This window comes from Tachysurus fulvidraco, chromosome 20, assembly GCF_022655615.1.
Source record: "Tachysurus fulvidraco isolate hzauxx_2018 chromosome 20, HZAU_PFXX_2.0, whole genome shotgun sequence".
Classification (NCBI taxonomy): domain Eukaryota; kingdom Metazoa; phylum Chordata; class Actinopteri; order Siluriformes; family Bagridae; genus Tachysurus; species Tachysurus fulvidraco.
This window is the reverse complement of record NC_062537.1, coordinates 12,573,494-12,588,431: the sequence shown is the minus strand read 5'-3', so window position 1 is coordinate 12,588,431 and position 14,938 is coordinate 12,573,494. Positions and strand designations below refer to the sequence as shown.

At 36.9% G+C, this 14,938-nt stretch overlaps 2 protein-coding genes across 10 annotated transcripts; one reads left to right on the top strand and one right to left on the bottom strand.

The window, feature by feature from the left end:
* Positions 1 to 1,454: 1,454 nt before the first annotated feature.
* smpd1 (sphingomyelin phosphodiesterase 1) lies at positions 1,455 to 6,281 on the top strand. The gene is made up of 6 exons (XM_027150002.2): positions 1,455 to 2,032; positions 2,687 to 3,462; positions 3,720 to 3,891; positions 4,604 to 4,680; positions 4,966 to 5,111; positions 5,529 to 6,281. Exons 1-6 carry the CDS (start codon positions 1,832 to 1,834, stop codon positions 5,951 to 5,953), a joined length of 1,797 nt encoding a protein of 598 aa, XP_027005803.1. The 5' UTR covers positions 1,455 to 1,831; the 3' UTR covers positions 5,954 to 6,281.
* Positions 6,282 to 8,078: 1,797 nt separating this feature from the next.
* Positions 8,079 to 14,143, bottom strand: tpte (transmembrane phosphatase with tensin homology). Of its 9 annotated transcripts, none has more exons than XM_027150014.2 (20): positions 13,982 to 14,143; positions 13,582 to 13,673; positions 13,343 to 13,421; positions 12,555 to 12,632; positions 12,391 to 12,438; positions 12,060 to 12,224; positions 11,665 to 11,784; positions 11,123 to 11,222; positions 10,979 to 11,042; positions 10,832 to 10,896; positions 10,646 to 10,706; positions 10,462 to 10,543; positions 10,283 to 10,371; positions 10,086 to 10,147; positions 9,928 to 10,008; positions 9,732 to 9,837; positions 9,530 to 9,627; positions 9,103 to 9,198; positions 8,853 to 8,923; positions 8,079 to 8,741 (listed from the first exon to the last, which is right to left on the bottom strand). In XM_027150014.2, the coding sequence occupies exons 3-20, from the start codon at positions 13,390 to 13,392 to the stop codon at positions 8,639 to 8,641; spliced, it is 1,539 nt and encodes a 512-aa protein (XP_027005815.1). In that variant the 5' UTR covers positions 13,393 to 13,421; positions 13,582 to 13,673; positions 13,982 to 14,143; the 3' UTR covers positions 8,079 to 8,638. The 9 variants fall into 9 exon arrangements, with proteins under 9 accessions (XP_027005815.1, XP_047660836.1, XP_047660837.1 ...); XM_047804880.1 differs by having other exon boundaries at positions 13,844 to 13,984; XM_047804881.1 differs by lacking the exon at positions 13,982 to 14,143 and adding an exon at positions 13,788 to 13,975.
* Positions 14,144 to 14,938: the final 795 nt, after the last annotated feature.

Here is a 14,938-nt window from a genome sequence, read left to right as displayed (position 1 = left end):
ATCATAACTAGACATTCATCAAAGCACAAACATTGTAGAGTTACAAAATATGACAGAATCACAATTCAGTTACCAGTTAACCCAAAGATAAAAACTTTTAAAAATACATACTGAGCTTAAGTTGGTCACAGTGATTTTGCATATTGTTTATTTATTTATAGAATTTTCTACACACTTGTCTTTTCTACACACTTTTGCCTGTCCTGCATGTTCCCCCCCAAAACACTGCATTATATTGTATTTTTGCATGGTCATATGTATCATGGTATTCCAAAAGACTTTTAAAGATTAAATAACATGCTACCAAAAAAATTAATAGAAAATTATTTTTATTACAATATATAATTGCAATTAATTATTGATAATGAATTATCAATAATTAAAACTGTGGAGATGATAGTGGACTTTATGAAAGACCCCTCAACACTACTCCCCCTCACAATATCCAACAGCCCGGTGTCATCTGTGGAGGCCTTCAAGTTTTTGGGCATTACCATTTCCCAAGACCTGAAATGGGATTGAAACATAAACTGCACCATCAAAAAGGCCCAGCAGAGGATGTACTTTCTACACCAATTAAGGAAGTACTGTATGGTCTGCCACAGGAGCTGTTGATGCTGTTCTACAATGCGGTCATTGAATCTGCCCTGTTCACATCCATCAACCTCTGGTTTGGTGCAGCAGCAAAACAGGACAGAAACAGACTGCAACGTACGATTAAAACAGCAGAAAAAAAAATAATTGGTGCTTCCCTGCCCACTCTCCAGGACTTGTACAACACAAGAACCAGAAACCTGGCAGGAAAAATCACCACTGACCCTTTGCACCCTGGACACAACCTCTTTCAGCTCCTCCCTTCTGGCAGGTGCTACAGAACTTTGCTTACTAAAACTGCCAGACTACAAGAACAGTTTTTTCCCCAGGCAATCACCCTGATCAACAACTCATCATAATTATATTTCCTGCTTCATATCAATAAGTACTGCATTATCAGAACTGTCAGTCATCACATCATCCGTATACTACACTTACACACACTACTGCTGCTGCATAATATTGCACAATATTGTTATTTTCACTACCATGCACTTCTCACACTTTATGTACATAACTGATTAGTCATATATTCTGTATTCCTATTTAATACTCATACCGTCTATTGTATCACATCTGCATTGTCTTGTATAGTCTGTATTACCTTGTATTATATAGTGCAACACACTTGGCAAACAAATCTGATTCTGATTCTGATTCTGAACAATTGATAAATAAAAGCTACAAAAACATCCCTTTTTGCAGATCAGAACTGATTAGGTTGACTCAATCACACAGTCTTAGCTCAGATGAGCTTCCATAATCTTCCATAAAGTTTGTTTATACATAAAATGTCAGAAATAACAAGGAGTTTTGGTGTTTAAATGGTTAACTTCAAAGTGCCGGTGTCACGTGATCAGTCAGCTGACTCAGTGTTTATTAAAGCCAGGGAGCACAACGTTGTAGGAATTTGACAGGAATCCATGAACTAGAGGGACATTCTGCCCGGTTTATTCTGCTTCAACAGCTTATTGCTGTTTGCTTAACTGTACCACAGTCTCTCGCTTGTTTAGGGTGGGACTGCTATCTAGTGGTTATTTGTGACTTCCTCTCTGAAAACACAAGTCATTCATGCGTCACGACAATGAGAAACGTGTAAACGCTCTTTAGGAGCTAGTGACAACTTCACTGCTGGATTTAATATCTCTGGACGACAGATCTGGTGTTTCATGAGAGGATCGCTGAGAATTTTCCTTCCTCACTTCTGTACATGTAGCTGCACATTTAGGCGTTCAGGATGAACAGTATGTATTTGATTACATTAGTTGTTTTGCTCCTGTTCTCTCTCGGGTCGTCTTATCCTCTTCATGATGAAGGACCCATGGCTGACAGAATGGTTGTAAACACATTGGATCGATTTAAAGTCCACTTTAGCTGGCACAACCTTAGCTGTCCGGTGTGTAAGGTTGTTTTCACCGTGGTGGACATTGCCCTATTGGTAAGGAAGCTGTATTTGTGTTTTGTTCATTTGAGCTATTTTGTGTTTTCAGCAAAACATTTCTACTAACATCAAAACATTGTAATTATATTATACAGTGTCCTTATTAAACTGGCTTCCAAAAACGATACCATTTTTTTTATGGTATCATGAACTACCCAGTGAAAAAGATGGAAAGGATTCAGTCATGCGGATGATTTGGTCACAAACAAGGTAGAATTTATGTTAGATATCACCAAAATGACTGTTGCACAGTGAAATGATATATAACAGTTCTGACACTTTATAGGTGAGCTCAAAAATATGGCACAAAAAATAGATTTTAACATCCGTTATAATGTCAGTTTTATCTAGTTCTCTTATTGACCTGTTGTAGCTTTCATTTTTGTAAAGCTGTGATGACTCATCCGGTTCTTGTTATTAACTCTCTTTGTGTGAGTGTGTTGCTGAGGATATTCGCACTGTGTTTCGTGATGACTACCCTAAGTGTGAAACTTTTGACCACATTGTCTCACTTCGTCAAACAGTTTTGTCGGAAATTTGTGCCTCAACTCTGACACTGTATAACGTGTAAGATTTTAAAACCTTTGCATGTTGTCACTATTGTAATCCTACAACTTTAAAATTGTTTTCTTTTGTTTTCTATTATTTTAGAGTGACACGAACATTGAACATGTGGCTCGTGCAGTAGGAGAAGCCTGTATTCGTTTGCACCTAGCAGATAAAAATGTGTGCCGGAATATTACAGAGCTGTTCAGTAGCGACTTCATACGTGCCCTCCAGGAGTCTCTTCTTTTGCCCTCAGAGGCCTGTGCCTTACTCTTGGGAACCTCATGTGGCCATTTTGACATTTATGCCCCCTGGAACATCACCCTGCCTCGTGTTCCCAAACCTCCAGTGGTCCCTCCCTCACCACCCAAACCTGGCTCACCACAAAGCAGGGTGCTTTTCCTCACTGATATCCACTGGGATGCGGAGTACTCGGTGGGAAGTGCAGCTGATTGCAAACAGCCTTTGTGCTGCAGGAATGAGTCTGGTAGAGCCAATTGGAGGCACCGTGCTGCAGGTCACTGGGGTACCTATAGTAAGTGTGACATCCCATTGCATACAGTAGAAAACCTACTGCAGAATGTAGCCAAGGCAGGACCCTGGGATTGGGTCTACTGGACTGGGGACATCCCTGCACACAATGTATGGTCCCAAACGAGGGCACAGCAGCTGAAAGAGCTGTCCACCATCTCCAAGCTGATCAGGAAGCACCTTGGACCTGACATTACTGTTTACCCAGCTGTGGGCAACCACGAGAGCACACCAGTCAACAGCTTTCCTCCTCCATTTGTGGGTGGGAATCACTCGTCCCGATGGCTGTATGATACCATGGCAGAAGAATGGGCTCCCTGGTTGCCTGCTCAAGCTTTGCAGACTTTACGGTAAGCATAATGCTAAAAAGTAATCATTTCATTAATTAAATAAGAAATAAATAAATAAACATTTCCTTCAAGCATCATTAATTCAGATTATTCTCCAGACGGTGAGATTTTTTATATGCTTGTCTATAATTATGTAATTATTTTGGGGCCTCACTGTTTGGATATACATGAGTATGCTGTGTATAAATAACCACTGGCACTTTTAACTATTATATTAAGTGTTGAAAACTTACTAAGTGCTGGAAATTCTGTTTCAGCCGAGGAGGTTTCTACACGGCCCAAGTGCAGCCAGGTCTGCGGGTGGTGTCCCTGAATATGAACTTCTGTGCGAGGGAGAACTACTGGCTGTTGGTGAATTCCACAGACCCAGCGGACCAGCTCCAGTGGCTTGTGCACATCTTGCAGGAGGCTGAAAATAAGGGAGAAAAGGTAAAATTGTAGTCTTAGTTGGAGTTCCTGTTAAATAAACATCTGATTCCTGACTGTAGTTGATAGCTGCCTTGAAGTTCAATCCAATATATTTTTTTATAAGGCTAAAAGTTCTTCTGTCCACAACTTTTTGATACCAAAACTTAAACAACACATAATAAAACAAGACACATCAATTTGCCAACACTTAAATTTTTTTCTTTTGTTTTTCCTAAGGAATGATGCATATACGTATGGAATAAGGAATGATGAATGAGGCTATATACATGTATCACTTGCTGGCATGTTTTTTCTGTGTTGAAGCTAATAGTGTAGAATAGATCAACAGCTTTACCTCTCGTTCTTATAAAAGACTGACACTTGAGACTCCTTTTAAAAATGCTAAGCTAATATTTCCACACAGAAACTCTTTTAATTCCTTTAATCTGGTGCGTTCCCCAGACAGGCCCCTGTATTGTTGTTACTATACTACAGTTGTTACTAGATGCAATAACACTCTACAGTATAATGAATACATTTATATAAACCTTGTGTTCGGGACAACTAGAGTTACCCTTATAGAAATTGATCACCTTCTGACAAATCAGATTCAAGAATTCGGAAGTGCTATGGTATATGCGATATAAGTAGAACTTAAATTCTGGCCTAGTTTTTAACAAGGATATTTTAGTAATCTGTAGTGACACATAATGAATGCTTTCCAACTTACTAGGTACACATTATTGGCCACATCCCACCTGGACTTTGTCTGAGCAGCTGGAGCTGGAATTACTATCACATTGTGAACAGGTACGTCCAGAAATGACTGCTACTAACCTAGCTGTCTGTGTGCCATATCTTGGTCGACTTCATTTTATCATGAGCACATGACTTTAGATGTGGACTTTTTCCTACTTCCTTGTTGCACTTCCTTTCAGATACAAATAAGTGTCTGTCCTCTTCGAAATTACGGTCATGTTTTTTGCAGACCATGTGATTCTGGAGTTTCTGTAAACATGTTGAATGTCACTGATTCCGATATTTTAGGGTTCTTGGTCATACTAAGCTTTAACTGATTTAACTTTTTTGTATCAGGTATGAGAGCACTATAACAGGGCAGTTTTTTGGACACACACACTATGATGAATTTATGGTGTTTTATGATGAAGAAACGATGACCCGAGCAGTGGGTGTGGCTTACATTGCTCCAAGCGTAACCACTTACATTAACCTCAATCCAGGTACGACTGTCATGAAAATAAGTGTTGGGCTTGTTTTTGTTTTATTATTTTTTTTTGTTGTGAGGTAGAGTAGTAAGCGTTACATTTAAAATAAATTTTTAAACAAAGTTAAGCCTTTTCATGGATTTTAAATGTCTGAACATTTGTTTCTTATTTTCATTTAGAAATCAAATTGATTTCTATCACTGATTTTGATGGGAACAAAAATTATATCTGTGGTTTTTAAGCATTATCACAAATATAATACTACACTGTTAGCTAAAATTATGGTTGCTATCAATTGTGCACACATACCGTATGTAGCTTTTGTGAATGTGTCCTTAAAAATAAAAATCATATTTGAATTTTGCACCTTAATAAGATACCTTATGCTTTAATCTTGATATTTTTTCTTTAATATTTTTTAATCTTTTGTAGGATATCGTGTGTATTATATTGATGGTAACTACTCTGACAGCAGTCGTCTAGTCCTGGATCATGAGACGTTTATCCTCAACCTCACCTTGGCAAATGGTTTTCATGATAACTCTTCATGGTTCCCCAAACCTGACCCTGACCCAAAATGGACATTGTTGTACCGGGCCTCCCAGGCCTACGGTGTTCCCACCATGTTCCCTGCTGATTGGGATGCACTGATCAGAGTCTTTGTTGCCAATGACCAAATCTTCCAACAATTCTGGTACTTTATGCACAAAGGCCATGTGTCAGAACCCTGCAGCGATGTATGTAAACATTCAATTCTCTGTTACCTGCGCAGTGGCCGTTATGACCTGTCTGAAAAGTGTGATCAAATTGATGTTAAGAAACAGAGAGGATATTCTGTCAGAAAGTCTCTGTGCTGATCAAGTTATCCACTAGCTGAAGTTAAGAAACGAGCAAATTACTACTACAGAGTTTTAATTTTACAGAGTCATGTCCTCTGTAGATGTGTAACATGCACTTTGTGATTGTGCTATTTGTTATACAAAGATCAGACTGTTTGGAATCACTGCATATGAATTTGTAATTAATTTATTAATCTTTTGCATTGATTACGAAGTACAGCTCAAAATCATTATACGCTTGGATGAAATGCCATGGGTATTGTAGAAGAGACACATTTCTGGTTAGCTTGTATTGTAGTTACTGCTGTGCAAAAATAAAATAACTCAATAAAAGAGAGCTAGAATACACAGTTGGTCATGCTGAAAACTTAGATGTTAAGGTGAAACCGCACTCTTATGTACTTTACCTCTTACCTTTGTAGAATTCCTGCTTTTTCATATCAAGTGGAATATGATTTGTCCTCAACACTACTGTTATCACAGCTTCCACTATACATACATGGTCTGATTGACTTCATGTCAAACCATTGATTTTCAAAGCTAAAGTATACAATTTTCAATGTACAAAGTGGATATTACTCAACAGTAGAATGTTACACATGGCTCTATAGAAGTTTCTTTCTAAGTTACAGTTGACCTTACATTGGCCTTTATTTCCCAGAATGTAGCACATTTAATGCAGATGTCTCTTTTCTAACTGAGAACATTGTTGGGTTTAGATTGTGTGTGTGTGTGTGTATGTTTATAAAATTGTCGATTTAACTGTTTAAGCTGGAATATTTTGAATGAAGGATGAAATGGCATTTGTCATTCCACAATCCAAAAGTTGTATCAAATTTTTTCTTAATGTAGCTGTACATACTGTATGTAAGAAGTATATAGATTGGGATTTTCCCTCCATCACACACAAACACACGAGGATTACGTTAATTTTATCTTCCATAATCCAAGTTCAGTAACATTTTATGCAAATTTTATCCCAGAATGGAATTCTTACTGTAAATTGTTAAGAGCTTATCCCACCATAAACATTATGCATTGTGTATAAGATCGTGTAAGTGATGAAACAATAATATCTAAAACAAAATATTTTATTAAAATACATGAGACTTTTAGACTTTTACTAGCAGAGATTTAAGGCATTACAAACTGATTGTACAACAAATAACTTCTAACAAATAACTTTTTTGCCATTTATTTGCTAAATTATTTAATTATCTGTATCAGAATATTCACATTTCATTTATACTGATACAAGTCACCTCATGACTTACAACACTACACAATACCCACCTGAATTTTTAGTGTGGTTTAATATATTAGTATGTTTGCCAAGTTAAATGTTGTCTATGGCATGTAAATGTATGCATTCAGAATATATGACTGAAAATAGGGGGAAACCTCGTATCAAACCCATGTGAGATTGTTGAGCATCCCATGGAGTGGAATTATTATGCAATTGCACTCAACATCTGTGGGATAAATTGTAATGCTAACATCAGTATCTGACCTTAGTGCTATCCTTGCACTCACACACTAACCTCTGGAGGAACAGCTGGCTAAAAATGGAGTTTATGAAATGGGATGTTTAAAATGTGAATATGGGTATGATTGGGCAGGTGTCCACAAACATTTGGCTATATACTGTATCAAAAGGAATACTGACTGAATGGGCATTCATATTTTGATCACTCTGAAGGACCTCGGTATTGGAAATCCTGGTTGAAAGCTATAGTGGAAAATTCTTGTGGCAGCCATACACATTTTTAAACTGCATTTTCCCTTCTTGTCTATTAGCATTTGCATTCACACTAAGGGATTAGTTAATGAACTACTATTGTATTTTAAATCTTAGGTTTTCATTAATTTCAAACCTACTTGATACAGTGAATTATAACTGATGTTTACACATTATAAATATTGCCTTAAAGCAATGCTTTTTAAATGTTCTTTTCTGTAGTAAGAAACTATAGTACAATTTAATAATCAATATTAAGTCTGCTATTACTTCCATATTTCCATTAACATATAATGGTGTTCAACTTCCGGTTCACATAAACTCAATTTAACATACTTATTGATCTGTCCTCAGCTTTGCATATAGTTCCATTCCCAATGTGAAAAAAAGAGTCTGGGAGCAGGATTTACTTATTAGTTACTTTAATTTTTTGTTACATCAACATCCCTTTCCCCATTCCAGTGATAAACAAAAATGTATTTTAAAAAATTTGCTCCATAGTGGATGTGGAGTGTTTACTATCTGCTGAATTGCAGCACGTAAGCAGAAGCTTACACATCTAATATAAAGTTTACTTTACAAGTTTACAGAGAATGCTGCATGAAACTGTGTATAATGCATACAGCAGCCTAGATTTTGGCTTAGGCTAAATTTATGCCGTAGCATTTAAAGACACTGAAACTTGAGAAGCAAATCCAATTCAAGCTTGTGATCCTGATAGTCAAGTATGCATAGAAAGAACACTGCAACATTTTGGAAACTTGTGCATTTTTCCTTTAAATCTGTGCTGCCAAATATTCTACCATTCTTTATTTTTTTCCATCTTATTTACAGGTTCCCTTTTTTGGAACAAGGAGTAAACAGACAACATTCGGGCCTAAATTCTATGTATGGCTCAGCGACAATTCTTTAGTTAGGGCATAGGAATGTGTTCAACTATAGAGTGCATCACATTTAGTCTTTCTTCAGGGATCACTAAATAACACGGTCACACCAAAGTCCTCTTTATAGATGTCCCAGGTTTTGGACTTGTGTGGGTTGTCCAGTTCCTCCCTTGAAAGATACAGCCTGCATTGAGATCAGAACTTTAGAAAACAAAGAAAATACCATCCCAAACCATCCTAGTTGTGATAACAGAGCATCCAGTGGCAGAGGATTCTCATTTCATTAGACTCCTACCTGTTGTTCTCTATAAATGAAGTGTTGAACCAGAAGTAGAATGGACAGTCTTCATATCCTTTAGGAAGACCCTAGGCACAGAGGAAAGAGGGATGCATGGTTATATACAGTAGCAATCAATTATAAAGATTAAAAACTGATATATATATATATATATATATATATATATATATATATATATATATATATATATTATACACACACACACACACACAGTATATATATATAGAGAGAGAGAGAGCAGACTTACAGCATTGGATTCAAACATGACTTTTACATCGCCACAAACCACTGGGCCATCCTGTAAACTGATCACCACTGCATTGTTTCCAGCATCAGGGAACAGCTGGGAAAATATATGTGAACATTATATACAAATGACATCATTATGTTAAGCTTCATCACAAACATAAAAAAGAAGACTTTGAGGGAATTTTTTTTATATTAATATATACAATATAAATTTAAATAGATAGATAGATAGATAGATAGATAGATAGATAGATAGATAGATAGATAGATAGATAGATAGATAGATAGATAGATAGATCTGTGTTGCGCATAACCATTTCTTACATGGTGTGATACCCAACAAATTGACCAAAAAAAATAGGAAAAACACCAAATACTTCAAGGCAATGTGTTTAAATGTCATTCCTCAGGTAAAGTTTTATTACCGCACAGTTCTCCTGTTTGGCACCGGTGCACTGGAACACCTGCTCCTTCTTCACTATGATGCGAACTTTCAGATCGCTGCCATTGCCCTTTCCAACACCTGCACAGCAAATAAAGCAACAAAAAAGTATTACACAATCTGGACAAAATCAGAACCACATGCATACAGTCACACATGAAGAAATATAAATATGTAACGATTACCTGTGATCGAGTGAATGCGCAGGCTCTTGATTTTCAAGCTTTTTGATGGGGGCAGCTGCCGGTTGTATTTGTTCTTCATAATCTCATAGTATCCTACATACCGGCTCTACAAAAAATACAAAAAGGCAGCCATTTAAACTAATCTCACTCTGAAAACAATAATGGCTTGTAAACAGTGCTCAGTGGCACAACTCACCTGAGACGGAGTTTCGACACCCTGGAATTTTGAACTCATGCTTTTATCCGTGCGCCTTTCACCAAAGTAGTCCAGGCTGTCCTGCCAAACATGATAGCAAGACTTGTAAACAGCTAATCTGTAGAAACTGATTTTTTTTTTTTTAAAAGAAGAAGTACCTGTGCATTTTCAAACTGATCGCTGTCAATTAGCCATGTGCACACCATCGTCCCTGTACGCCCTGTCACAGCAAAATAAACTTCTCAACAAACTTGCTACGGCCATTCCATGCATCCATTCCATCGTGTATCATGTATTGCAGTTTACGTTTTTGTGGTAGATTTAATGAAATGAGCCACAAAAAGTGTAGTGTCACCTTTTCCCCCTTTGCAATGGATAGCAATGATGTTGCTTGGGTCTGAAGCCATCCAATCCCTAACACTGGCTGTGTATCTCAACATGTCCCTGGTTACCACATAATGAACAACAATTACCTCAAACTGTAGCTCCTCAAAGCAAAAGGAGACCTTTTAAACAGAATGTCCGATTACTCACTCTAATGATGGCACATTATGATCATCAATCATCACACGTTCAACTCTATAATGGAAATGTTTTGGATCATAACCTTTCTCACCTGAAATAAGACAAACCTTAGGCTTAATATTGCTCATCAGCATCATTTATAAGATTTAGATGCAGTGCGCATATGAACTCAGTAAAAAAAAAACACACTTACTGCAGAGGTTGTAAACTCTGTAGTGATCCTGATGTTTAGTGTCCAGGAATCGGACAACTTCCTAAAAAGAAATACAGTTAGTTGTAGGCAAATGGTACAGCAATGCCATTGATTAATTGGTTTTTATTTAATTTCCTATATATCATCATATTATTTTCTACCCTTTTTTAAAAACACTTTACTTACTCTGATGGGATTCCTGTACAGGGCCTGTTTCCCAGATGAGGGGAAGGACATAGCAATGACTCTGTCTGAAACAATAAAGAGTTAACTTTAAAAATGTTGGCAAAAACTGATCCTGAAAATGAAGAACTGAAAATGAAGAACCCAAACCTGTGACGTATGTGAGATCCAAATCGAATCCATCCTTTTGGTAACGTCTTTTGTTCTCTGATACCTGAGAGGTTCACAAATACAAATATAAGTTCCCACTGAACAGAGATCAGAAAACATGCCTTTGCCAATTTAGCTCCTCACCATTCTTCTAGTGATCTTCTCCATCTCTTTCTTCTGGGAGGCCAGTCGGAAGATACGAACCAGGATCAGTATTCTCAAGGACCTCAGGAATGCCACTAACCTGTTGATAGTTGACACATTCAACTACGTTCACAAAAGACTAATACCGATAATGTTGTTGGATTCCTGATTCTAATGTGCCAAAAGGTGTAGATTAATATTCTATCTCAGCAGCTCTGATAACAATGCCTGCTGCGAGTAACAGCTATTTGACAGGGTAAGGCTCTAAGGCTTATTTACATCAAAATAGAATGTGAAACTCTACATAGTCTTAAAGACATATTCTTATTTCACAGACAAAAAACAATTATTTATATGGTTTATGTTTTTTGTAACTAGACATCCAATGGAGTCTCCAGTGTCAGAACCTTAAGAGTCGGAGGTGAAGCTGTTCTACCACAGGATCTATGTAATAGAACAAGCTAGATTTTTTTTATTTTTTTTGGCTTAAATAATAGAGAGGCAGGTGAGAGAGTGAATGTTTGCAGCTGCTATAAGTGTACCTAGGAATAAGGCTTGCTCCTGAGAAATCAGAGAATGTATAGATCATAGTGACAACCAGAGTGAGGACCACAATGCAGGCATCCATGATGTTCAGCTTGGAACTGAAGTACACCTTAAATCTGAAATATGTAGAGTACCGTTAATTACTATTCACATAATACTTGAACACATATTAAACTCATATTGAAATTAAAGCAGATTTGCAATGAGGAAATGATGTAACACTATAAAATGAGAGTCAGCAACAGACATAATTTGCTAGAGTCAGAGAGGAAACAACAAGCTGTTACAACACTTCCTTTCTCCTTCTGACTTCTCAGCATTATTTTCTTTTCCTGAAACATCTTCATATTTGGAAAGCAGTATATAAAGCTAACATATTTTCCAAACTAACCCTTCTACATAAATCCGCAGGAGCACATCGATGAGGAAGAAGAATGAGATGACAAGCGAGATGGCCTCCAAAGTAGTCCCCACACTCTCACGGCTTTCAGATGACAGCGATAGGTCAACAATGACCAGAACAATATCCACAAAGATGAGCACCAGGCCAAAGACCCTAGAAATGTCCACATTACAAAAGAAATGTGAAAGGAATACAGCTAAAATAAGACAAAATATATTTTTTTAATAACACGGTCACTGTTAAAAATGGTGGTGGCATTTAAAGAGTACAAATACTTTGTAATTCAAGGGACAAAGTAATAAAGTTAACAATAACTCACCGAAAGCCAAAAGACATCACAAAAGGAGCTATCCTTTTCCTAACATTGCTGCAAAACAATGAGGAAAAAAGTCAATAAGCCAAACTAAAAAAAAACTCATTCATTATGTTTTTCATGATTTTGTTTTTTTTTTTTAATTGTACGACAGCAAGACAGTTTCTTACTAGTATATGGTGTCTGGTTCCTCGATTTCCTCTTTCCCATCATCGATTTGAACCTCTGCCTCTTCCATCACACCGTTCCTAAGCAATGAAAGAAACACGAATAGCAAAAGAGCGTGATATTAACCCATTAAATCCAACCTGTTACAGATGGATCAGCGCTGTGAGTGAACATGGTGTAAGATTTTTTTGTGAAAAATTCCCAATAGCCCCTCAATAACATGATTGGCCCATAACCGTGTATTAGGGCTGCATTATATGTCATTTCTGCATCAAAATTATTGTCCTTTACATTACAAATACAAATTTGCCGCCTTTAATAATCATATTTTCTTGTGTGCCTGGGGCATCCTAAACAATCGCTCCACATGAGTGCTCAAAGTAATTGAGGAGAGGTTATAACCCTGGTATGCTCAGGGTTTGTTTCAAAGATTCCCATAATTTGTGATTGGAGTATGTGACTTCAGTACAGTAGTTCGTCCATATCATGCAGCCCTATTGTTATTCTAAAGGATTTTACTTAAAGCATCAATTAGCTAGAATCTTAAGGTTAAGTGCACAATGTACAGTGTTTAAGTGTCCATTTAAGATCCCATTCCTGTGGCATCAGAGATTGGGTTTAATTAACATTTTGTGATCACACTCTGTGCTTAGCAAAGGATTAAACTTAGAAGCGTGATGTGCAATGCGTTTAAAAAATAAGATGACACTGCATGAGGGAAGTGTAAAGGTCAGAGTAAAAAAAGGTGGTGGTTAGGTTCAATTCACTGCACTTAACGTTATTCACTCACCCATTAACATCTTTGGAATCCAACCGGTGATTATAATGCACAGATGTCATTTTTAAGAGATTTTAAAAACTCTCTTGTTCTGTTCCATAAGAAGAAACCAGTTGCATTTAAGTGTGATCAGTAGTTTTAGGCATCACATTTAATACATTCTATATTCACAACACTTTTTTTTAAACACTTTTAATCAAATATACACAAAACATCACTACATTTATGCAGACCATGTGACAAACATTTACCTTCAAGTGTACTCAAAGGTTGTTTTTTTTAAAGAGCTCAGCAATACTGAGATTTAATCAACATGCCTGCTTTTTCTTTGAGTCTTTGTGGCCTATTGCAAAAGCAAACAGAAAATTCTAAAGTTCACTAAGCAAAACATCTCCAATGACAGTAAACTTTTGATTTATATCTTAAAAATAGTGCTATATATTCTACACTTGATTACTCTTAATGTTAAATCTAGATCCGTCAGCAAAACTGCCAAAGCAAGCAGATTCAAACCAGAGAGCATCTGATGGTTGCTCCTTTTTACTCTGATTGCAATTTTCTCCACAATCCTGCTGATTTTGCTTCCCAAAATGGTTCACAAGTAAATCTCAAAGCCAGGCGTTGTTCTGTGCTCTGTGCTTGGTGTCCTACCTTTTTCTTGATTTTCTTTACGATGGCCTGACTATCTCGTGACAGAGGAAACGGTTCAAAGGTTTTTCCTTCCTCCGCTCCACATATTTACATTTATCCGCCCATATTCTGTGCAAACACATCGGAGAAACATTCCTGCTGAAGATGTGTCATTTGTAAACGAGTCGACTCCGCGAATCGGTTCTTTTAAGTGTTGATTCTTTTTTTTCCTTTTTAAAAAAAATCATTTATATGTTCATTATATGTTCATTTATAATATTTATTGAAACAAAGCTCAACAGCAAACACTGTGCAAACTATAATAACTTATGAATCAGATGGTAGAGTAAAGAACGTGAAAAGTTGTGATCGATAAAAACTGGAAGTTGAACCGGATCTTATTTGTGAGCCGAACCGAGTTATATGAATCACTGAAAAGATTCGGAGTTTCCATGACTACTTTCCCGGAGACTATAGTTCTGAACCTCCCCCAACATTCCGTTAACTCAAACCAGTATCAATGCTGTGATCTCGACCATGTCAAGAATAAAAAAACAAAAACAAAAAACAAACAAACAAAAACGCACAGTGTGTCATTATAATGCATAGCAGGCAAGTAATATGGACACAAGTTTCAAGAGTTATGTGCACTTACTCTGTGTGTGTGTGTGTGTGTGTGTGTGTGTGTGTGTGTGTGTGTGTGTGTGTGTGTGTGTGTGAGTGAGAGAGAGAGAGAGAGAGAGAGAGAGAGAGAGAGAGAGAGAGAGAGAGAGAGAGATCCATATGCAGGCCTTTCATCCAAGTCATACTACATAGTAAAACCTTCTAGGTTAATACAGATTTTACAGACTGTATCTCTAGTGTACTGTTGCCAATGTTTGTCAAATTGCAAACTCATAAACTAAATATAAATATCTGCGTTTAGTATTGTATTCCTCTCTTATTTAAATGTTATGCATAATTATTAATGAGAGAGAC